The 25,066-nt window shown below is 54.7% G+C and overlaps 3 protein-coding genes across 6 annotated transcripts in view; 1 reads left to right on the forward strand and 2 right to left on the reverse strand.

Annotated features, from left to right (window-relative positions):
• Positions 1-6,346: 6,346 nt before the first annotated feature.
• POLR3C (RNA polymerase III subunit C) lies at positions 6,347-14,680 on the reverse strand. 3 transcript variants are annotated; one of them, XM_073639330.1, is made up of 15 exons: positions 14,497-14,680; positions 14,102-14,274; positions 13,250-13,505; positions 12,894-13,085; positions 12,734-12,816; positions 12,552-12,656; positions 12,335-12,427; positions 11,761-11,841; positions 11,627-11,678; positions 11,473-11,533; positions 11,254-11,404; positions 8,816-8,917; positions 6,995-7,044; positions 6,735-6,884; positions 6,347-6,651 (listed from the first exon to the last, which is right to left on the reverse strand). In XM_073639330.1, the coding sequence occupies exons 2-15, from the start codon at positions 14,246-14,248 to the stop codon at positions 6,567-6,569; spliced, it is 1,608 nt and encodes a 535-aa protein (XP_073495431.1). In that variant the 5' UTR covers positions 14,249-14,274; positions 14,497-14,680; the 3' UTR covers positions 6,347-6,566. The 3 variants fall into 3 exon arrangements, with proteins under 3 accessions (XP_073495431.1, XP_073495430.1, XP_073495429.1); XM_073639329.1 differs by having other exon boundaries at positions 14,102-14,248; positions 14,490-14,680; XM_073639328.1 differs by having other exon boundaries at positions 14,102-14,248; positions 14,497-14,679.
• RNF115 (ring finger protein 115) lies at positions 14,657-24,272 on the forward strand. The gene is made up of 9 exons (XM_073639331.1): positions 14,657-14,822; positions 21,138-21,196; positions 21,570-21,627; positions 21,799-22,001; positions 22,160-22,231; positions 22,873-22,945; positions 23,201-23,294; positions 23,370-23,485; positions 23,736-24,272. Exons 1-9 carry the CDS (start codon positions 14,745-14,747, stop codon positions 23,865-23,867), a joined length of 885 nt encoding a protein of 294 aa, XP_073495432.1. The 5' UTR covers positions 14,657-14,744; the 3' UTR covers positions 23,868-24,272.
• Positions 23,740-25,066, reverse strand: part of ITGA10 (integrin subunit alpha 10) — a 204,202-nt gene continuing 202,875 nt past the window's right edge. For both annotated transcript variants that reach the window (XM_073639326.1, XM_073639327.1), the window contains one exon: positions 23,740-24,895. In XM_073639326.1, coding sequence (XP_073495427.1) covers positions 24,818-24,895 — 78 coding nt within the window. In that variant the 3' untranslated portion in view covers positions 23,740-24,817. The remainder of the gene's footprint in view (positions 24,896-25,066) is intronic.

Raw genomic sequence — 25,066 nt, forward strand, 5'->3', positions numbered from 1 at the left:
CTCAGCAGACAGGATCACACAGGATAGGATTAGATACACGGCTCAGCAGACAGTATCACACAGGATATGATTAGATACACGGCTCAGCAGACAGTATCACACAGGATAGGATTAGATACACGGCTCAGCAGACAGGATCACACAGGATAGGATTAGATACACGGCTCAGCAGACAGTATCACACAGGAGAGGATTAGATACACGGCTCAGCAGACAGGATCACACAGGATAGGATTAGATACACGGCTCAGCAGACAGTATCACACAGGAGAGGATTAGATACACGGCTCAGCAGACAGTATCACACAGGATAGGATTAGATACACGGCTCAGCAGACAGTATCACACAGGATAGGATTAGATACACAGCTCAGCAGACAGTATCACACAGGAGAGGATTAGATACACAGCTCAGCAGACAGTATCACACAGGATAGGATTAGATACACAGCTCAGCAGACAGTATCACACAGGAGAGGATTAGATACACGGCTCAGCAGACAGGATCACACAGGATAGGATTAGATACACGGCTCAGCAGACAGTATCACACAGGAGAGGATTAGATACACGGCTCAGCAGACAGTATCACACAGGATAGGATTAGATACACGGCTCAGCAGACAGTATCACACAGGATAGGATTAGATACACAGCTCAGCAGACAGTATCACACAGGAGAGGATTAGATACACAGCTCAGCAGACAGTATCACACAGGATAGGATTAGATACACAGCTCAGCAGACAGTATCACACAGGACAGGATTAGATACACAGCTCAGCAGACAGTATCACACAGGATAGGATTAGATACACAGCTCAGCAGACAGTATCACACAGGATAGGATTAGATACACGGCTCAGCAGACAGGATCACACAGGATAGGATTAGATACACCGCTCAGCAGACGGTATCACACATGATAGGATTAGATACACAGCTCAGCAGACAGTATCACACAGGATAGGATTAGATACACAGCTCAGCAGACAGTATCACACAGGAGAGGATTAGATACACTGCTCAACAGACAGTATCACACAGGATAGGATTAGATACACAGCTCAGCAGACAGTATCACACAGGATAGGATTAGATACACAGCTCAGCAGACAGTATCACACAGGATAGGATTAGATACACGGCTCAGCAGACAGGATCACACAGGATAGGATTAGATACACAGCTCAGCAGACGGTATCACACATGATAGGATTAGATACACAGCTCAGCAGACAGTATCACACAGGATAGGATTAGATACACAGCTCAGCAGACAGTATCACACAGGAGAGGATTAGATACACAGCTCAGCAGACAGTATCACACAGGAGAGGATTAGATACACGGCTCAGCAGACAGTATCACACAGGATAGGATTAGATACACGGCTCAGCAGACAGTATCACACAGGATAGGATTAGATACACAGCTCAGCAGACAGTATCACACAGGAGAGGATTAGATACACAGCTCAGCAGACAGTATCACACAGGATAGGATTAGATACACAGCTCAGCAGACAGTATCACACAGGACAGGATTAGATACACAGCTCAGCAGACAGTATCACACAGGATAGGATTAGATACACTGCTCAGCAGACAGTATCACACAGGATAGGATTAGATACACAGCTCAGCAGACAGTATCACACAGGAGAGGATTAGATACACAGCTCAGCAGACAGTATCACACAGGATAGGATTAGATACACAGCTCAGCAGACAGTATCACACAGGACAGGATTAGATACACAGCTCAGCAGACAGTATCACACAGGATAGGATTAGATACACTGCTCAGCAGACAGTATCACACAGGATAGGATTAGATACACAGCTCAGCAGACAGTATCACACAGGACAGGATTAGATACACGGCTCAGCAGACAGTATCACACAGGATAGGATTAGATACACGGCTCAGCAGACAGTATCACACAGGATAGGATTAGATACACGGCTCAGCAGACAGTATCACACAGGAGAGGATTAGATACACGGCTCAGCAGACAGTATCACACAGGAGAGGATTAGATACACAGCTCAGCAGACAGTATCACACAGGATAGGATTAGATACACAGCTCAGCAGACAGTATCACACAGGACAGGATTAGATACACAGCTCAGCAGACAGTATCACACAGGATAGGATTAGATACACGGCTCAGCAGACAGTATCACACAGGATAGGATTAGATACACGGCTCAGCAGACAGTATCACACAGGATAGGATTAGATACACGGCTCAGCAGACAGTATCACACAGGAGAGGATTAGATACACAGCTCAGCAGACAGTATCACACAGGATAGGATTAGATACACAGCTCAGCAGACAGTATCACACAGGACAGGATTAGATACACAGCTCAGCAGACAGTATCACACAGGATAGGATTAGATACACTGCTCAGCAGACAGTATCACACAGGATAGGATTAGATACACAGCTCAGCAGACAGTATCACACAGGACAGGATTAGATACACAGCTCAGCAGACAGTATCACACAGGATAGGATTAGATACACGGCTCAGCAGACAGTATCACACAGGATGGGATTAGATACACAGCTCAGCAGACAGTATCACACAGGAGAGGATTAGATACACAGCTCAGCAGACGGTATCACACAGGAGAGGATTAGATACACAGCTCAGCAGACAGTATCACACAGGAGAGGATTAGATACACGGCTCAGCAGACAGTATCACACAGGATAGGATTAGATACACGGCTCAGCAGACAGTATCACACAGGATAGGATTAGATACACAGCTTAGCAGACAGTATCACACAGGACGGCATTAGATACACGGCTCAGACAGTATCACACAGGAGAGGATTAGATACACTGCTCAGCAGACAGTATCACACAGGATAGGATTAGATACACTGCTCAGCAGACAGTATCACACAGGATAGGATTAGATACACGGCTCAGCAGACGGTATCACACAGGATAGGATTAGATACACTGCTCAGCAGACAGTATCACACAGGACAGGATTAGATACACAGCTCAGCAGACAGTATCACACAGGATAGGATTAGATACACAGCTCAGCAGACAGTATCACACAGGATAGGATTAGATACACAGCTCAGCAGACAGTATCACACAGGACAGGATTAGATACACAGCTCAGCAGACAGTATCACACAGGATAGGATTAGATACACTGCTCAGCAGACAGTATCACACAGGATAGGATTAGATACACAGCTCAGCAGACAGTATCACACAGGACAGGATTAGATACACAGCTCAGCAGACAGTATCACACAGGATAGGATTAGATACACGGCTCAGCAGACAGTATCACACAGGATAGGATTAGATACACAGCTTAGCAGACAGTATCACACAGGACGGCATTAGATACACAGCTCAGCAGACAGTATCACACAGGAGAGGATTAGATACACAGCATAGCAGACAGTATCACACAGGATAGGATTAGATACACTGCTCAGCAGACAGTATCACACAGGAGAGGATTAGATACACAGCTCAGCAGACAGTATCACACAGGATAGGATTAGATACACAGCTCAGCAGACAGTATCACACAGGAGAGGATTAGATACACGGCTCAGCTGACAGTATTACACAGGATAGGATTAGATACACAGCTCAGCAGACAGTATCACACAGGAGAGGATTAGATACACGGCTCAGCTGACAGTATAACACAGGATAGGATTAGATACACAGCTCAGCAGACAGTATTACACAGGATAGGATTAGATACACGGCTCAGCAGACAGGATCACACAGGAGAGGATTAGATACACGGCTCAGCAGACAGTATCACACAGGATAGCATTAGATACACAGCTCAGCAGACAGTATCACACAGGATAGGATTAGATACACAGCTCAGCAGACAGTATCACACAGGAGAGGATTAGATACACAGCTCAGCAGACAGTATCACACGATAGGATTAGATACACAGCTCAGCAGACAGTATCACACAGGAGAGGATTAGATACACAGCTCAGCAGACAGTATCACACAGGATAGGATTAGATACACAGCTCAGCAGACAGTATCACACAGGAGAGGATTAGATACACAGCTCAGCAGACAGTATCACACAGGAGAGGATTAGATACACGGCTCAGCAGACAGTATCACACAGGATAGGATTAGATACACGGCTCAGCAGTCAGTATCACACAGGAGAGGATTAGATACACGGCTCAGCAGACAGTATCACACAGGATGGGATTAGATACACGGCTCTGCAGACAGTATCACACAGGATAGGATTAGATACACAGCTCAGTATCACACAGGAGATGATTAGATACACAGCTCAGCAGACAGTATCACACAGGATAGGATTAGATACATGGCTCAGCAGACAGTATCACACAGGATAGGATTAGATACACGGCTCAGCAGACAGTATCACACAGGAGAGGATTAGATGCAGCTCAGCAGACAGTATCACACAGGAGAGGATTAGATACACAGCTCAGCAGACAGTATCACACAGGATAGGATTAGATACACGGCTCAGCAGACAGTATCACACAGGAGAGGATTAGATGCAGCTCAGCAGACTGTATCACACAGGAGAGGATTAGATGCAGCTCAGCAGACTGTATCCCACAGGATAAGATTAGATACACAGCTCAGCAGACAGTATCACACAGGATAGGATTAGATACACGGCTCAGCAGACAGTATCACACAGGATAGGATTAGATACATGGCTCAGTAGACAGTATTACACAGGATAGGATTAGATACACAGCTCAGCACGCAGTATCACACAGGATAGGATTAGATACACGGCTCAGCAGACAGTATTACACAGGATAGGATTAGATACACAGCTCAGCACGCAGTATCACACAGGATAGGATTAGATACACGGCTCAGCAGACAGTATTACACAGGATAGGATTAGATACACAGCTCAGCACGCAGTATCACACAGGATAGGATTAGATACACGGCTCAGCAGACAGTATTACACAGGATAGGATTAGATACACGGCTCAGCAGACAGGATCACACAGGATAGCATTAGATACACAGCTCAGCAGACAGTATCACACAGGATAGGATTAGATACACAGCTCAGCAGACAGTATCACACAGGAGAGGATTAGATACACAGCTCAGCAGACAGTATCACACAGGATAGGATTAGATACACAGCTCAGTAGACAGTATCACACAGGATAGGATTAGATACACAGCTCAGCAGACAGTATCACAGGAGAGGATTAGATACACAGCTCAGCAGACAGTATCACACAGGATAGGATTAGATACACAGCTCAGAGTATCACACAGGAGATGATTAGATACACAGCTCAGCAGACAGTATCACACAGGATAGGATTAGATACATGGCTCAGCAGACAGTATCACACAGGATAGGATTAGATACACGGCTCAGCAGACAGTATCACACAGGATAGGATTAGATACACGGCTCAGCAGACTGTATCACACAGGACAGGATTAGATACACAGCTCAGAGTATCACACAGGAGATGATTAGATACACGGCTCAGTAGACAGTATCACACAGGAGAGGATTAGATGCAGCTCAGCAGACAGTATCACACAGGATAGGATTAGATACACAGCTCAGCAGACAGTATCACACAGGATAGGATTAGATACACAGCTCAGCAGACAGTATCACACAGGATAGGATTAGATACACGGCTCAGCAGACAGTATCACACAGGATAGGATTAGATACACGGCTCAGCAGACAGTATCACACAGGATAGGATTAGATACACAGCTCAGCAGACAGTATCACACAGGATAGGATTAGATACACGGCTCAGCAGACAGTATCACACAGGATAGGATTAGATACACGGCTCAGCAGACAGTATCACACAGGATAGGATTAGATACACGGCTCAGCAGACTGTATCACACAGGACAGGATTAGATACACAGCTCAGCAGACAGTATCACACAGGATAGGATTAGATACACGGCTCAGCAGACAGTATCACACAGGATAGGATTAGATACACGGCTCAGTAGACAGTATTACACAGGATAGGATTAGATACACAGCTCAGAGTATCACACAGGATAGGATTAGATATATGGCTCAGCTCTCAATGATTCCTCCTTTTTGGATAATTCATGTCGGCCATGTTGCTCACAGTGGGTGTGTCTCCAGTGACCAATAAGATTAGAGCTGACATACTGTAACCTTCATGCGAAGAATACAAGCTGCACTCTGATTGGTTGCTATGGGCCATGTGTCGAGTCAAGCCTCCTCCTCTAAGCTGCAAAGATGGAGAATTTCCTTCATAAAATGACTTGAGGACGACACGGAGGAGGATTTATTACAGAAGATTTATTGATTTCATACAGTTAATGTGACGGATCCCAAGTCTACTCCATGTGGAGTAATGTCCCTCGCAGGTCACCTCCACATTAGTTGTGATGTCCTGCTTTCAGTCTACATGGCAACCAATATGGCTGCCGCATTACCCTCCCCAGGGGTCAGCACAGTGAGGGGGCGATCAGTATATACAGTATGGGGGGGGGTCTCTATCACGAGATCTTGGCCTTTGTGCTGTTGATATACGACTCCAGAACGAAGATGGTGTCGTCCACCTGGATCTCACTGGCGTCAAGTCTGCAGGTCAAAAGGAAAATGGCGAGCATTAGACGAGGTGACGGAGGCCCTGAGGATGGCGCCGCGCCTCCACCTCCACTCACTTGTTCACGTTCCGCTTCAGGTTGTCGAGCTGCTGTCGCTCCGGAGCGGTGATCATCTCCTCAATCTCCTGCAGCTGAGACTCCTCGGCCCCGGTGGCCTGCATGGAAGCGATGATGGCCTCAATCCTCTGGGATTTCTCCAGCAGCCTCCTGCACCGCAGAGAAGGATGGTGGAGATGTCGCAGTTAAACATTTTCACCAGCAGAAAAAAAAAATGGAACTGTTGGAAGCATTTTATGGCATGCTGCAAAAATTCTTACTTGTTTTCTCTGGTCTCGTACTGTCGCCTGTCGATCAGATTAGCCACGGTCTTACAAGAAAAGAAGCAAAAAAAAAAAAAAAACAATACTGCGAATATTACACAATAAAAATACAAAATCGGTGCAGTTCTTCCCCCAACCTGCAGGTGGAGCTATAGCTTCATTGGATACTGTCACCAACTGGGTGACAAGGAGAAAATGCTGCTATGTAAAAAAAAAAGCCCAGGATGGGTGCGTATAGTCATAGCCAGGGACATAACAACCGCATTCACCACTGTGACCGGGCCCGGCGGGTCAGGTGCCTTCTGACGCCAACCGAAACTTCAATGAAGTGCATTGCAGCTCACAGACCCGTCGGTCCGTGCTCAGCAATACACGCTGCCGGCCAATCAGAAGCCAGCAGCTAATGTCGGCGTGCACATGATGGGGCGCATGGCAGTGATGGCATACACTCTCGTCGCACAACGAAGTCAGTAGCCAGCTTCACAAGAGGACGCACACGGTGGGGAGCAAATGGAAGCCGAATATTTATTATTTTTTAAATCAGGGCCATACTTCTACATGGATGACTATTGGGGGGGGGGGGGGGAGCATTATACTATATGGAGGACTATGGAGGGTGCATTATACTATGTGGAGGACTATGGAGGGTGCATTATACTATGTGGAGGACTATGGAGGGTGCATTATACTATGTGGAGGACTATGGGGAGTGCATTATACTATGTGGAGGACTATGGGGAGTGCATTATACTATATGGAGGACTATGGGGAGTGCATTATACTATATGGAGGACTATGGGGAGTGCATTATACTATATGGAGGACTATGGGCTGTGCATTATACTATATGGAGGACTGTGGGGGGGCATTATACTATATGGAGGACTGGGGGGGTGCATTATACTATATGGAGGACTGTGGGGGGTGCATTATACTATATGGAGGACTGTGGGGGTGCATTATACTATATGGAGGACTGTGGGGGGGTGCATTATACTATATGGAGGACTGTGGGGGGGGTGCATTATACTATATGGAGGACTGTGGGGGGGGTGCATTATACTATATGGAGGTCTATGAGCAGGTGCATTATACTATATGGAGGTCTATGGGGAGTGCATTATACTATATGGAGGTCTATGGGGAGTGCATTATACTATATGGAGGACTATGGGGTGTGTATTATACTATATGGAGGACTATGGGGGTGCATTATACTATATGGAGGACTATGGGGAGATGCATTATACTTTTGCTATAGGGCCCCAAGACTTGTATGTACGCCCCTGGTGAGTATAATATACCAGGATAAGGGACATAGCAGAATGGGCGATATTCTTTTATAACCTTGGCCAGATCTGTGCCTTGTCACAATTCTGTCTCTGAGCTCCTTGGGCAGTTCCTTTGAGCTCATGATTATCATTTGGTCTGACATGCTCTGTGAGCTGTGAGGTCTTATATAGACAGGTGTGTGCCTTTCCAAAGGAAATGAACAGCATGTGACTTAAATATGAGTGTCTGAGCAAAGGGTCTGAATACTTATGACCATGTGATATTTCAGTTTTTCTTTTTTTTAATAAATTTGCAAAAATTTCTACATTTCTGTTTTTTTGTCAAGATGGGGTGCAGAGTGCACTTTAAGGAGAAAAAAAATGAACTTTTTATATATACATGTGTATATATATTTCCAGGATGAGGGATACATATCTATTCAGGATTGGGCGGGTCTGGTCCAAATCTTGCACCGGGGCCCATCAGACTCTAGTTACGGCACTGGTCATGGTGGCTTCTGTGCCAGTACTGCGGGGTGGTTTCTACCTTGTAACATCGCTGCAGCAGCATCCTGGCCGCTGAGAGGGGATTCACTGCGTACAGGTAGAAGGTTCTAGAAGGCGCATGATCGGGAGTTTTCGGAATTTCCTGTATAGGAAAAGAGAATTACAAAAGGAAAAAAAAAAAAAAAAAGGGAAAACAAAAAAAGTGGAGTGGAGACAATTCAATAGCAAATTAACTGCAAATTGTCCAATATTCTCTTATAAAATATTTAAAAAAAAAATCAGGGAATTTTCCAAATTTTGTTGTAAGACCATTCCTGTAAGACGGTTACTGGCCCTTTAAGCAGTTGTCTTGGCACTGATTAGATCATAAAGGTACTGTATTCCGGGCCGCGCCCTATATAATGACCGGCGCTGCTTACAGTGTCTGTCGATACCGGCTCAAACAAGCAACTTCAAGTGAAGGAGAAATATGGAGACGGCTCCTAGCCCCGCCCCCGAGGAGCGAGGGGACCGAGAGGGGATTATTATAAGAAGATCGGTCGGGACTTCTCTACGGCCAATGAGAGTGATGAAGAGAGCGACGGTTTACAGGAGAGTGAGGAACCCCATTTCTGGGTGATAACAATCATCTCATTAGTTGTTTATTTTGGTCCCTCCCTCAAGTGGGCGTGTCTCGTACATGGAACCGCCCCCATCATGGTATGTGCTCCTATGTTTCCTCTGCAGACCAAAGGCTGCGTATAAAGCGGACACCGCCAGTTATAAATGGGCACGTTCCCACCAAAACGAGGGACATCAGGAACACGAGAGAGGCGACAAGGCGCTACAATGAGGAAGACGAGGAGACCGGAGAAAGGCTGCACATCATCAGGAGGAACCGGCGCGTCAGAAACCCCGAGGACCAGCATGTACCCCAGTCACCAACCCAAGAGACCCCACATATCACCTCAATTACTGTATAAAAATATGTAATATAAGAATAAGAAATCTGTGTTTGTTATAGGATACTAATAGAAAGATAAGGAGGATATCGAAACTGTCCTGCCCAGAAGGAAAAAGTCCAGGAAGACATCACCTTCAGCACAGAATAAAGGACTCTCGATTGGTCAGTTCAATAAAAACACGCAATGTGTAACAGAAAATTTCCAACGTTTCGGCCTGTTACACATTACTTCTTTTTATTGAACTGACGAATCAAGAATCCTTTACTTTGTGCCGAAGGTTACTTTTTTCTGTTATATAATACTGCCCCCTATGTACAAGAATATAACTACTATAATACTGCCCCCTATATACAAGAATATAACTACTATAATACTGCCCCTATGTACAAGAATATAACTACTATAATACTGCTCCTATGTACAAGAATATAACTACTATAATACTGCCCCTATGTACAAGAATATAACTACTATAATACTGCCCCCTATGTACAAGAATATAACTACTATAATACTGCTCCTATGTACAAGAATATAACTACTATAATACTGCCCCCTATGTACAAGAATATAACTGCTATAATACTGCCCCTATATACAAGAATATAACTACTATAATACTGCCCCTATGTACTAGAATATAACTACTATAATACTGCCCCCTATGTACAAGAATATAACTACTATAATACTGCTCATATGTACAAGAATATAACTACTATAATACTGCCCCCTATGTACAAGAATATAACTGCTATAATACTGCCCCTATATACAAGAATATAACTACTATAATACTGCCCCTATGTACTAGAATATAACTACTATAATACTGCCCCTATGTACTAGAATATAACTACTATAATACTGCCCCTATGTACAAGAATATAACTACTATAATACTGCTCATATGTACAAGAATATAACTACTATAATACTGCTCCTATATACAAGAATATAACTACTATAATACTGCTGCTATATACAAGAATATAACTACTATAATACTGCCCCCTATGTACAAGAATATAACTACTATAATACTGCCCCTATGTACAAGAATATAACTACTATAATACTGCCCCTATGTACAAGAATATAACTACTATAATACTGCCCCTATGTACAAGAATATAACTACTATAATACTGCCCCTATGTACAAGAATATAACTACTATAATACTGCCCCTATGTACAAGAATATAACTACTATAATACTGCTCCTATGTACAAGAATATAACTACTATAATACTGCCCCTATGTACAAGAATATAACTACTATAATACTGCTCCCTATGTACAAGAATATAACTACTATAATACTGCTCCCTATGTACAAGAATATAACTACTATAATACTGCCCCCTATGTACAAGAATATAACTACTATAATACTGCCCCTATGTACAAGAATATAACTACGATAATACAGCCCCTATGTACAAGAATATAACTACTATAATACTGCCCTCTATGTACAAGAATATAACTACTATAATACTGCCCCTTATGGACGGGTGGACGTTACTGACCTGCAGAGTGACTAGGTTGACTGATAACATCTTGTATAACATGTCCTTCGCCTCCTTTGCTGGGATCATGGCGAAGTCCTCCACCTGCTTCTGCTCCAAGTGTCTCTTACGTAAAAGGAGGCGGAAGATCCGAGCGCAGCGGGAGCCAAACCTGCCGGGAAAAAAAAAATTAAACTTAGAATAGTCAGAAACTTGTGCGCTTCTCTTCTGATTTCTCACCTTTCCTGGACGATGGATTCCAGGTTGGAGGTGGCCAGGGAGGCGACGGCTTTGTGTAAATCTCACGGGGTTAAGTCAGCAACAAAACACGGTGAAAAGTAAAGTTCCGGATTATCGGACAACAAACCACTCATTCATATGTTAGAAAGGATACTGATGACGAAGGTCCCCCCGCCACTGTCCCCCGACCGCCCCACAAACTGCAGCTGAAATCAATGAGAGAGAACAGAGTGACTGAGAAGCAGAAACAAAGCGCCACGTGGCGACAGGACGGGACCAAGTCATTACCGGATCGTCTGACAGCAGCGTCAGGTACTGGTCCAACACCTGCTTGGAGATATTGTATCCTGTGGGTAAATCTCGGAAAATCTGAAAAAAACAAACAAAACAAAACAACATGGAGATCTTAAAGGGGAACCCACTTATTTCATGTAAAGTTGTCTTAAAGAGGTTGTCCACTACTTTTTCATTGATGACTTATCCTTAGTTTAGGTCATCAATGTCTGATTGGCCGGGGTCTGACACCCGGTACCTCGCCGATCAGCCGTTATCGGTGGCCGGAAGTACTCATTTACGGAGCAGGCCGTCTTCTGGTAGTGGCTGAGGTTTGGTACGGCACATCTGCCCCTTACTCAAATCAATAGGAGGTGTATGTGCAGTACCCTGCAGCGGCCACTATCAGAAGATGGCCAGCTCTGAAAGTATTTACGCCTGCCGCCGATAACAGTTGATCAGCGGGGGTGCCGGGCCCCAGCTGATCAGACACTGGTGACCTATCCTCAGGTCATCAATGAAAAAGTAGTGGACAACCTCTTCAAGTGCACAGATAATGGTGTAAAATGGAGCATAGCTGCACCTATACCTCATTGGAGGAGAGCGGCTGTGTGAACGCGGCGTTGGAGGAAGTGGTGATCTCGCTCATTCTCAGCATGGTGCGGACGATCTCGCTGCTGGTCTGGAATAGAAGCAATCAGATCACTATTAGGAATCGTAGTGGGGGCCGCTAGCGTCCCTTGCATGCCAGGCCTCATTGTGCACATATGTGAGCCGCGAGGTTAGGCAACAGCCCTTCCTCTTACCTGGTCCATCTTGTTGGACACGGCGCTGATGATGGCCTGGTCTCTGAAGTGCTGGTGAAAGCGATCCATGTTGATCTGCCAGTAGATGGCGTCATCCTGGCCGCTCTGAGGAGAAGTCACATGACTAAAGACAGAATGGCCGACGTGGCGTACAGCTCTGCCCTCTGTTGACCAGCACTCACCTCTCCCACGGGTTCTCTCTTCGGCCTCTTGCTCTGTGTCGCCCCCTCGTCATCATCAGAAGATCGGCGGCGCTTCCCTCTCCCTGCGGAGAACATGAGACTGATGACTGTGGGCAACGGGGTCCGTCCCTGGCACCACACGGGCACTGAGCCTCCTCACCAATCAGGGTGACCTTGGGCACTATGTACATTTCGCTCTCACTGGTGACCAGAGTGGGCGCTGGGGGCCGCCGTCCCTCTGTGCTGGGCGTATCCCCCTTATCGGAGAGGCCCGGGCAACGCTGCACGAAGTGGGTGTCTGCCAGCTTACTGAAGGTCGCCATCACCTCGCTGTACTCCATGCTCTTCCCATCTGTAAAGAAGACATCAAAAACAGTGTAACAAAGCCTCAGCTGAGAGAAAAACTGACAGCAAGAAGAAGCCACTATTCCTGCAGCTGCCGCCTGCCACCACTAGAGGTCACAGGGTAACAGTACACAGGCCCCATGCAGAGTAATGAGGGGATGCTGTACTCGCCTTCCATAGTGTCGGTCAGTCGGTCGGCGACTTTCTTCACGGCGGCGGTCAGCGTCATCTTGCCGTTCAGCAGCAGCTCCTCCACGATGAGCTCGCCCGTGTCTCCGTACAGGGTCTTAGCGGTGTAGATGTAGCGGGGGAAGCGGAGGATGCGCAGGCAGCAGTCACACTGGGTGGTGTACTCCACAAAGCCGCGCTTGTGCATCTGGTACGTGACCAGGCCGTGCTGGAGGAGGACGCACAGAGCCTTCCGCACCTGCGGGGGGACGGAGGCCGCCATCAGGAGGGGAAGGGGGGGGGCAGAGGCCGCCGCCGCATCAGGGGTGAGAAAGAGGGGGGGGGCAGAGGCCGCCGTCAGGGGCGAGAAAGAGGGGGGGGCAGAGGCCGCCGTCAGGGGCGAGAAAGAGGGGGGGGCAGAGGCCGCCGTCAGGGGCGAGAAAGAGGGGGGGGCAGAGGCCGCCGTCAGGGGCGAGAAAGAGGGGGGGGCAGAGGCCGTCGTCAGGGGCGAGAAAGAGGGGGGGGCAGAGGCCGCCGTCAGGGGCGAGAAAGAGGGGGGGGCAGAGGCCGTCGTCAGGGGCGAGAAAGAGGGGGGGCAGAGGCCGCTGTCAGGGGCGAGAAAGAGGGGGGGGGGACAGAAGCTGCCATCAGGAGGGGGGGGGGAGGCCAGGTGCCGCTGTCAGGAGGAGGGGATGGGGGGGAACTGACAACGCTGTCATCGGGGGAATGGGTGGAACAGACGCGGCAGTCATCTGGTTAGGGGGGGACAGACACCGTTGTGGCCAGCAGCGATCTGGGGTTGCTCCAAACCTCCAACGGTGAAGGTGTCCAGTCACTGACTGGCAGCAGCGGTACCTGATCGGTGGAGGTCCCGGTCTCGTTGACGATGACTCTGAGCGGCTGAGCGCCCGTCCGGATGAGGAAGGTGCCCACACGCTCCACGATTTCCCCGTAGTGTTCCCGCAGCAGCAGCGAGCTCAGCCGCAGCTCCACCGCCGTCATCTGCAGGGAAGATGGGAGGAGTAGTCCTACAACAATGATATAGCACGGGCATGCTGATACTTGTAGTACTACAGCAGAACACGGCCATATTAGGAATTCCACTACATCATTGACACACCACAAAATGCTGGGCGTTGTAGTCCCACAGCACTGTCTGCACAACACCCTGAGAGTTGTAGTACCACAAAGTAAGCTGGGCTGGGAGTCCCGCTCCTGCTGGGCCTTGTAGTACCACACTGACCTCTCACCTCAGCAGTCCCCGGGCGCTGAGCTCAGGCTTTGCAGTCGTGTATCAGGAAGGTTTGTTAATAAAGCTTGTCTCCATGGAAAGAGCGACCACAGAAGCAGGACGCTCCGCCCGCGCCTCAGTGTTGCTGGAGGACCGGACGCCTCTCGCTGGTGGCTGCAAGGATAGAGCGGCTGTGGCAGGGGCGGCGCTCTCTGCTGCTCGGAGGACTGACGTGACGAGAGGAGCGGGCGGAGGAGGAAGAGAAAAATGGCGGAGGCGGCGGCGGTGTCCCAGCATCGCTTCTTCTGCCATCACTGCAAGGGGGAGGTCAGCCCCAAACTGCCGGTGAGTGCGGAGCGCCCGGGGCAGGAGGAGAGCGGGAGGCGGCGCAGAGGCCGGGGAGCAGCCGGCGTAACGGGACCCGATCCTGCTCCACCTGTCAGTACAAGCCGTCACCCCCCCCCCAGCTTGGCCCCTTTCATTTTGCCTGGAGAAAACTGGATGGAGAATTTTGTTGGCATCATGGATGACCGTGCCAACCCTATACCCAGGAGTGCACGGACCGTGCCCACCCATGCCCCAAATGCTGACCCCCGGGCCCCCATAAACAGCCGCAGTCATTAGTGTGGGTGTCCTATATTCTCAGGGCCTGGTCTGTCGGGTGCCCCCTGTGCAGCCCCCCGTGGCCTTCGCTCCTGGTCTGTCGGGTGCCCCCTGTGCAGCCCCCCGTGGCCTTCGCTCCTGGTCTGTCGGGTGCCCCCTGTGCAGCCCCCCGTGGCCTTCGCTCCTGGTCTGTCGGGTGCCCCCTGTGCAGCCCCCTGTGGCCTTCGCTCCTGGTCTGTCGGGTGCCCCCTGTGCAGCCCCCTGTGGCCTTCGCTCCTGGTCTGTCGGGTGCCCCCTGTGCAGCCCCCTGTGGCCTTCGCTCCTGGTCTGTCGGGTGCCCCCTGTGCAGCCCCCTGTGGCCTTCGCTCCTGGTCTGTCGGGTGCCCCCTGTGCAGCCCCCCCCGTGGCCTTCGCTCCTGGTCTGTCGGGTGCCCCCTGTGCAGCCCCCCCCCCGTGGCCTTCGCTCCTGGTCTGTCGGGTGCCCCCTGTGCAGCCCCCCCCGTGGCCTTCGCTCCTGGTCTGTCGGGTGCCCCCTGTGCAGCCCCCCCCGTGGCCTTCGCTCCTGGTCTGTCGGGTGCCCCCTGTGCAGCCCCCCCCGTGGCCTTCGCTCCTGGTCTGTCGGGTGCCCCCTGTGCAGCCCCCCCCGTGGCCTTCGCTCCTGGTCTGTCGGGTGCCCCCTGTGCAGCCCCCCCCGTGGCCTTCGCTCCTGGTCTGTCGGGTGCCCCCTGTGCAGCCCCCCCCGTGGCCTTCGCTCCTGGTCTGTCGGGTGCCCCCTGTGCAGCCCCCCCCGTGGCCTTCGCTCCTGGTCTGTCGGGTGCCCCCTGTGCAGCCCCCCCCGTGGCCTTCGCTCCTGGTCTGTCGGGTGCCCCCTGTGCAGCCCCCCCCGTGGCCTTCGCTCCTGGTCTGTCGGGTGCCCCCTGTGCAGCCCCCCCCGTGGCCTTCGCTCCTGGTCTGTCGGGTGCCCCCTGTGCAGCCCCCCCCGTGGCCTTCGCTCCTGGTCTGTCGGGTGCCCCCTGTGCAGCCCCCCCCGTGGCCTTCGCTCCTGGTCTGTCGGGTGCCCCCTGTGCAGCCCCCCCCGTGGCCTTCGCTCCTGGTCTGTCGGGTGCCCCCTGTGCAGCCCCCCCCGTGGCCTTCGCTCCTGGTCTGTCGGGTGCCCCCTGTGCAGCCCCCCCCGTGGCCTTCGCTCCTGGTCTGTCGGGTGCCCCCTGTGCAGCCCCCCCCGTGGCCTTCGCTCCTGGTCTGTCGGGTGCCCCCTGTGCAGCCCCCCCCGTGGCCTTCGCTCCTGGTCTGTCGGGTGCCCCCTGTGCAGCCCCCCCCGTGGCCTTCGCTCCTGGTCTGTCGGGTGCCCCCTGTGCAGCCCCCCCCGTGGCCTTCGCTCCTGGTCTGTCGGGTGCCCCCTGTGCAGCCCCCCCCGTGGCCTTCGCTCCTGGTCTGTCGGGTGCCCCCTGTGCAGCCCCCCCCGTGGCCTTCGCTCCTGGTCTGTCGGGTGCCCCCTGTGCAGCCCCCCCCGTGGCCTTCGCTCCTGGTCTGTCGGGTGCCCCCTGTGCAGCCCCCCCCGTGGCCTTCGCTCCTGGTCTGTCGGGTGCCCCCTGTGCAGCCCCCCCCGTGGCCTTCGCTCCTGGTCTGTCGGGTGCCCCCTGTGCAGCCCCCCCCGTGGCCTTCGCTCCTGGTCTGTCGGGTGCCCCCTGTGCAGCCCCCCCCGTGGCCTTCGCTCCTGGTCTGTCGGGTGCCCCCTGTGCAGCCCCCCCCGTGGCCTTCGCTCCTGGTCTGTCGGGTGCCCCCTGTGCAGCCCCCCCCGTGGCCTTCGCTCCTGGTCTGTCGGGTGCCCCCTGTGCAGCCCCCCCCGTGGCCTTCGCTCCTGGTCTGTCGGGTGCCCCCTGTGCAGCCCCCCCCGTGGCCTTCGCTCCTGGTCTGTCGGGTGCCCCCTGTGCAGCCCCCCCCGTGGCCTTCGCTCCTGGTCTGTCGGGTGCCCCCTGTGCAGCCCCCCCCGTGGCCTTCGCTCCTGGTCTGTCGGGTGCCCCCTGTGCAGCCCCCCCCGTGGCCTTCGCTCCTGGTCTGTCGGGTGCCCCCTGTGCAGCCCCCCCCGTGGCCTTCGCTCCTGGTCTGTCGGGTGCCCCCTGTGCAGCCCCCCCCGTGGCCTTCGCTCCTGGTCTGTCGGGTGCCCCCTGTGCAGCCCCCCCCGTGGCCTTCGCTCCTGGTCTGTCGGGTGCCCCCTGTGCAGCCCCCCCCGTGGCCTTCGCTCCTGGTCTGTCGGGTGCCCCCTGTGCAGCCCCCCCCGTGGCCTTCGCTCCTGGTCTGTCGGGTGCCCCCTGTGCAGCCCCCCCCCCGTGGCCTTCGCTCCTGGTCTGTCGGGTGCCCCCTGTGCAGCCCCCCCCGTGGCCTTCGCTCCTGGTCTGTCGGGTGCCCCCTGTGCAGCCCCCCCCCGTGGCCTTCGCTCCTGGTCTGTCGGGTGCCCCCTGTGCAGCCCCCCCCGTGGCCTTCGCTCCTGGTCTGTCGGGTGCCCCCTGTGCAGCCCCCCCCGTGGCCTTCGCTCCTGGTCTGTCGGGTGCCCCCTGTGCAGCCCCCCCCGTGGCCTTCGCTCCTGGTCTGTCGGGTGCCCCCTGTGCAGCCCCCCCCGTGGCCTTCGCTCCTGGTCTGTCGGGTGCCCCCTGTGCAGCCCCCCCCGTGGCCTTCGCTCCTGGTCTGTCGGGTGCCCCCTGTGCAGCCCCCCCCGTGGCCTTCGCTCCTGGTCTGTCGGGTGCCCCCTGTGCAGCCCCCCCCGTGGCCTTCGCTCCTGGTCTGTCGGGTGCCCCCTGTGCAGCCCCCCCCGTGGCCTTCGCTCCTGGTCTGTCGGGTGCCCCCTGTGCAGCCCCCCCCGTGGCCTTCGCTCCTGGTCTGTCGGGTGCCCCCTGTGCAGCCCCCCCCGTGGCCTTCGCTCCTGGTCTGTCGGGTGCCCCCTGTGCAGCCCCCCCCGTGGCCTTCGCTCCTGGTCTGTCGGGTGCCCCCTGTGCAGCCCCCCCCGTGGCCTTCGCTCCTGGTCTGTCGGGTGCCCCCTGTGCAGCCCCCCCCGTGGCCTTCGCTCCTGGTCTGTCGGGTGCCCCCTGTGCAGCCCCCCCCGTGGCCTTCGCTCCTGGTCTGTCGGGTGCCCCCTGTGCAGCCCCCCCCGTGGCCTTCGCTCCTGGTCTGTCGGGTGCCCCCTGTGCAGCCCCCCCCGTGGCCTTCGCTCCTGGTCTGTCGGGTGCCCCCTGTGCAGCCCCCCCCGTGGCCTTCGCTCCTGGTCTGTCGGGTGCCCCCTGTGCAGCCCCCCCCGTGGCCTTCGCTCCTGGTCTGTCGGGTGCCCCCTGTGCAGCCCCCCCCGTGGCCTTCGCTCCTGGTCTGTCGGGTGCCCCCTGTGCAGCCCCCCCCGTGGCCTTCGCTCCTGGTCTGTCGGGTGCCCCCTGTGCAGCCCCCCCCGTGGCCTTCGCTCCTGGTCTGTCGGGTGCCCCCTGTGCAGCCCCCCCCGTGGCCTTCGCTCCTGGTCTGTCGGGTGCCCCCTGTGCAGCCCCCCCCGTGGCCTTCGCTCCTGGTCTGTCGGGTGCCCCCTGTGCAGCCCCCCCCGTGGCCTTCGCTCCTGGTCTGTCGGGTGCCCCCTGTGCAGCCCCCCCCGTGGCCTTCGCTCCTGGTCTGTCGGGTGCCCCCTGTGCAGCCCCCCCCGTGGCCTTCGCTCCTGGTCTGTCGGGTGCCCCCTGTGCAGCCCCCCCCGTGGCCTTCGCTCCTGGTCTGTCGGGTGCCCCCTGTGCAGCCCCCCCCGTGGCCTTCGCTCCTGGTCTGTCGGGTGCCCCCTGTGCAGCCCCCCCCGTGGCCTTCGCTCCTGGTCTGTCGGGTGCCCCCTGTGCAGCCCCCCCCGTGGCCTTCGCTCCTGGTCTGTCGGGTGCCCCCTGTGCAGCCCCCCCCGTGGCCTTCGCTCCTGGTCTGTCGGGTGCCCCCTGTGCAGCCCCCCCCGTGGCCTTCGCTCCTGGTCTGTCGGGTGCCCCCTGTGCAGCCCCCCCCGTGGCCTTCGCTCCTGGTCTGTCGGGTGCCCCCTGTGCAGCCCCCCCCGTGGCCTTCGCTCCTGGTCTGTCGGGTGCCCCCTGTGCAGCCCCCCCCGTGGCCTTCGCTCCTGGTCTGTCGGGTGCCCCCTGTGCAGCCCCCCCCGTGGCCTTCGCTCCTGGTCTGTCGGGTGCCCCCTGTGCAGCCCCCCCCGTGGCCTTCGCTCCTGGTCTGTCGGGTGCCCCCTGTGCAGCCCCCCCCGTGGCCTTCGCTCCTGGTCTGTCGGGTGCCCCCTGTGCAGCCCCCCCCGTGGCCTTCGCTCCTGGTCTGTCGGGTGCCCCCTGTGCAGCCCCCCCCGTGGCCTTCGCTCCTGGTCTGTCGGGTGCCCCCTGTGCAGCCCCCCCCGTGGCCTTCGCTCCTGGTCTGTCGGGTGCCCCCTGTGCAGCCCCCCCCGTGGCCTTCGCTCCTGGTCTGTCGGGTGCCCCCTGTGCAGCCCCCCCCGTGGCCTTCGCTCCTGGTCTGTCGGGTGCCCCCTGTGCAGCCCCCCCCGTGGCCTTCGCTCCTGGTCTGTCGGGTGCCCCCTGTGCAGCCCCCCCCGTGGCCTTCGCTCCTGGTCTGTCGGGTGCCCCCTGTGCAGCCCCCCCCGTGGCCTTCGCTCCTGGTCTGTCGGGTGCCCCCTGTGCAGCCCCCCCGTGGCCTTCGCTCCTGGTCTGTCGGGTGCCCCCTGTGCAGCCCCCCCCGTGGCCTTCGCTCCTGGTCTGTCGGGTGCCCCCTGTGCAGCCCCCCCCGTGGCCTTCGCTCCTGGTCTGTCGGGTGCCCCCTGTGCAGCCCCCCCCGTGGCCTTCGCTCCTGGTCTGTCGGGTGCCCCCTGTGCAGCCCCCCCCGTGGCCTTCGCTCCTGGTCTGTCGGGTGCCCCCTGTGCAGCCCCCCCCGTGGCCTTCGCTCCTGGTCTGTCGGGTGCCCCCTGTGCAGCCCCCCCCGTGGCCTTCGCTCCTGGTCTGTCGGGTGCCCCCTGTGCAGCCCCCCCCCGTGGCCTTCGCTCCTGGTCTGTCGGGTGCCCCCTGTGCAGCCCCCCCCGTGGCCTTCGCTCCTGGTCTGTCGGGTGCCCCCTGTGCAGCCCCCCCCGTGGCCTTCGCTCCTGGTCTGTCGGGTGCCCCCTGTGCAGCCCCCCCCGTGGCCTTCGCTCCTGGTCTGTCGGGTGCCCCCTGTGCAGCCCCCCCCGTGGCCTTCGCTCCTGGTCTGTCGGGTGCCCCCTGTGCAGCCCCCCCCGTGGCCTTCGCTCCTGGTCTGTCGGGTGCCCCCTGTGCAGCCCCCCCCGTGGCCTTCGCTCCTGGTCTGTCGGGTGCCCCCTGTGCAGCCCCCCCCGTGGCCTTCGCTCCTGGTCTGTCGGGTGCCCCCTGTGCAGCCCCCCCCGTGGCCTTCGCTCCTGGTCTGTCGGGTGCCCCCGGTGCAGGCCCCCTGTGGCCTGCGCTCCTGGTCTGTCGGGTGCCCCCGGTGCAGGCCCCCTGTGGCCTGCGCTCCTGGTCTGTCGGGTGCCCCCGGTGCAGGCCCCCTGTGGCCTGCGCTCCTGGTCTGTCGGGTGCCCCCGGTGCAGGCCCCCTGTGGCCTGCGCTCCTGGTCTGTCGGGTGCCCCTGGTGCAGGCCCCCTGTGGCCTGCGCTCCTGGTCTGTCGGGTGGCCTGCGCTCCTGGCCTGTCGCAGTTACATGCGTGTTCTGGGCCGGGGCTGTTTTTCACCAGAAATCCTTGATCATTTCTGATTTCTTCTCTGAAACTGATGCTGCAGCTCTGGTGGTGAATAGAGAGAATGTACTTAATCATTAGTTATGTATTGTTACACCCGGAGATGCAGTCGCCATGCTACTGCTCCACTCACACCCGAAGCTGCATTCACCGCTCCACTGCATTCTGGGAGATGTAGAGTTGACTTGCATTGTTATAATCTCCCAGAATGCTCCTGGGCTGTGTCCAACTACAGATTCCCGGGGCTGGGCAGCAGAATAGTGAGTGCAACTCTGGACGTGCTCTGTGCCGGCTCCCCTCACGCTCTCCTCTCCTCTCTTCTCTTCCAGGAGTACATTTGCCCCCGTTGCGACTCCAGCTTTATCGAAGAAGTGACTGAAGACTCCAGGTAGGGGGCGCTCATGTGCACCCTCAGGTGAAGCTTTGGCTGTGACTAGAGGACAGGTCGCTCTCTGCTGTCAGACAGCCGTCCAGTGTGGCATGTGTGGTCCAGGATGGTGGTGCTGGATGCGGCTGAGCTCAGCCGTCACGCAGGCTGTGGGGTGGATGCGGCTGAGCTCAGCCGTCACGCAGCCTGTGGGGGGTGGATGATGCGGCTGAGCTCAGCCGTCACGCAGCCTGTGGGGTGAATGTGGAGGTAGATGTGGCGCTGGCTCCGTCTTGCCTGCGGCTGATGCTGGTGGCTGCGGTTCGGGGAGTTCAGCAGCGGGGGGCGCTCTGCTCTGGGTGGAGCCGCTCTGATCCTCTTCCTTGTTTCTCAGTCTTTTAGACTCTGGAGGAAACACAATAGATGATAATGGAACGGCGCATTTCACAGAGGTCAGTGCCGTATCTTTAACCCCTGTGGGGAAATGTGTGTTGTCCATACTCTGTGGCCCCCTGGGGTCCCTAATGGTTTTCTTGAGTAAGGCCCAGGCTTCTTCCTTCTAGTATTAGGGGGTAAGATTCCCTGTGTGACGGCTGCCCCTTTAAGAGATGTTTTCCCCCCAGCTCTGGGACCACATGGACCACACCATGTTCTTCCCCGATTTCCGGCATTTCCTGAGCAGCAGCTCCCTGGACCAAGACAACAGAGATGGCGAGCGGCGCCACCAGGGCCACTCAGACCTCCGGACCCGCTGGCCCCTGCGGCAGCCCACCCGTTACAGATCCCGCGTCAGCTCCCGGCCCGACCGCTCCCCGGCCATCGAGGGGTGAGTCCCATGATCCTCTGCGCAAGAGAATCACGTGACCGCCTAGAGACTGATGATTGGTAGTGACAATCTGACAGCCAAATTAGGAGCTAGTAATTGTCCATGTCTCCTTTACAATCATAAATTACCAAATTATTTTTTTCTTTTTTGGTCCCCAGAATCATCCAGCAGATCTTCACTGGGTTCCTCGCTAATCCTCATTTACCAGGGTCAGGGGGTCCCGTCTCATGGTAAGTGTCATTGGAGCACCGCTGTAGTGTAAAGCATGGGGGCTGAAACGCAGAGAAGAATTGACAGTTCTCACATGACCACAGGGGGCGCTGTAGGAGCGATATAATGACAGCAAATGTAAAATCACCCCAAAGTGGAGCCTGCGAGGTGCATGTGATGGGGGAGGTGGATAAAGTACACAGATGTCACGGCGAGGGGCGCTCATCCACAGCCGCTGTCATCGATACTCACAGCTGGTGTGTGGGCCGAGCGGAGGATTACATTACTCATCTCTGTAATGTAAGAAGCCCCCAGACACACGAGTCCTCACAGGACGATACAGCAAAGCTGAGAATGCCCCCTACTGCCTCCACCAGGGACTGCAGGGTCCTGGCTATAGAATGACTGGGCCTCTCTGCTGCCCTCTTGTGTATGGTGTGATATCACATCCTATTAGCTGCACTCTGCTGCCCTCCTGTGGACAGTGTATGATATCACATCAAGTGACTGCTGCACTCTGCTGCCCTCCTGTGGAGTGTGTGTGATATCACATCCTGATGTAAGCTGCATGCTGCTGCTCTCTGGTGCTCAGATCATGAACTGCATAGTAACTGCTGCTGTCTTGTGTTAGATTATGTTAACCCTTTGGTTCCCCTTGCAGGAGCGGGATGCTTCATTCCAATCCTGCCGACTATGCCTGGGGGCAGAGCGGCCTGGACTCAATCGTCACTCAGGTGAGGGCATACTTGGGAGAGTTCCCTACATTTGCTGGGCAGTTGAATCCATTCTGTTGTTCTCTGTTATCAGCCATTCAGAACACTACAGTAGGTCATTATTTAATGAGAAGTGAGAGAAACATTTTGTCCCATCCCAGGGTCACTATTACTGTGTAAGCAGCAGGCTTTAGGCTTACCGGCCCTTTAAGAAACAGTCCCATGGAAGAGAATGCTGCTCTGCAGGTCCTGAGTTCTAATTTTTATTTTTTTCAGCTTTTAGGCCAACTGGAAAATACCGGCCCCCCGCCGGCAGACAAAGAGAAGATCTCCTCCCTTCCGACAGTGACAGTAACTCGGGAGCAAGTGGGTAAGTCCCGCAGGGGCCGGTCAGTAAGGGGTTAACCCCTGCGTCGCTGATGGTGACCCGATGTCTGTCCTATAGATATGGGCCTGGAGTGTCCTGTGTGTAAAGATGACTACACTGAGTCGGAGGAGGTCAGGCAGCTGCCCTGCAATCACTTCTTCCATGGAGACTGCATTGTGCCTTGGCTCGAGATGGTAATAATGCACCTGCCCCCTCCGGTGGGCGCGTGCCTGCCCCCTCCTCTATGTGTCTGAGTATTTTTGTGCCTACAACATAAGAGATCCTCAGTAATATGAGGCCATTTATGGGATGTAATGCCATCTCCTAGATGACCAGCAGATGGCGCCGCAGCACACCATCCTCTCTATCTGTAGGTCTTAGATAGAAATAGGTGAGGTCTGAGCCCCCAGCTGGTTTACCCCTTGTTTGCCCTTCTCTTCACAGCATGACACGTGTCCGGTTTGCCGAAAGAGTTTAAATGGTGAGGATTCGACGAGACAAGCGCCCGGTTCGGAGGCCTCCGCCAGTAACAGCTACAGTGGGGAAAGCCAGGCGCATGACAGATGGTCCTTCTGAAGGGTCCCGTTCCCAGGGACCCGGCCTTCCTGCAGTCTCCAGCAAGAGACACTAAATTGCCAACCACATCCTGAGCTGGCAGCGGTGGTCTGTGCCCGACGGACCCGAACAATGGCCATTTTACATTTCCTCCTCCAGTGGGCGCCCGATGGCCTGCGAGGTCACATGACCCGTATTCGGAGGGAGTTTGGACTGATGCTTGGACTATGGACTGGACGATTCTGCCCCGGTGACCAAACATCTCACCGAGGGGACGGGGTCCGGGCCGGTGTTTTTCTTCTTTTTCTTTTGCACATACGCCCCCGCCCCTCGCGTTCTCCTCGGCTGATTGTGGGGAATCATAAGATAAAACAATCTAATAAAATATTTGTAAATCTAAAATAAATTTCTTCTTATATCCAGAAAGATCCGCCGCGCCCGACCTCGTTCTTATCCGTGCACTCGAGAGCGGCAGGAAATGGGCATCTTTATTACCTGTGTATTCTGCAGTTCAGGCTGGGGTGGAAACCATCAGCAAGTAGCCTGATCTGCCTGCACTCCTAGCACTTGCCACCTTGGTGATGTACGTTCAGGTCCTGGTGGTCACGGGCACAAAGCACATGAAGGTGCAGAAATGGCGACTACCCTGCTTGCTGATGGTTTCCAGCTATTAACTGTGTTTTATATGCTTTCCCATAAGTAGATCTTCCAGTTTTTATATAAAACTCCCCTCCCCTCTCCGTTCCCCCCCCGGAGTTCCCCTTTATAATCCTGAGAATGGTTCACCGGTCAGCAGATGTCTCCCCGTCAGTCTCATCAGTGTTCATACAGTGTCCTGGGCACGGGGGATGGGCAGGGGAATTGTCAGAGCCGTTATCATCAGAGTCCTGCCTGCAAACACCAGGTATCAAGGGCTCTGACAACAGAAAATGGCGGATAAATCTGTTCCTCTGCCGCGTGGCGGCTGCAGATCATTGCTCTTCCTTAGTGGCAGCTTCTTCTTCTTCTTCCTTCTCCTCACCCTGCATCTTCCTGGAGAAAAATCCCAACTACAAGAGAAAAAAGAAAAAAAAAGTGTAATGGTGCAGTACTCTAGCCAACCACTAGATGGCCCATCAGCAACTACCACTGGCAGTCACAGTGTAAACTGCCACACACCAGCCACTTGATGGTGCCATCGTGCAGCCTATCACTCACCACTAGATGGTGCTGCTGATCCA

Source organism: Phyllobates terribilis, unplaced genomic scaffold (assembly GCF_046119375.1).
Source record: "Phyllobates terribilis strain yellow unplaced genomic scaffold, ASM4611937v1 Scaffold_7__3_contigs__length_470593459, whole genome shotgun sequence".
In the NCBI taxonomy this organism is placed as follows: Eukaryota; Metazoa; Chordata; class Amphibia; order Anura; family Dendrobatidae; genus Phyllobates; species Phyllobates terribilis.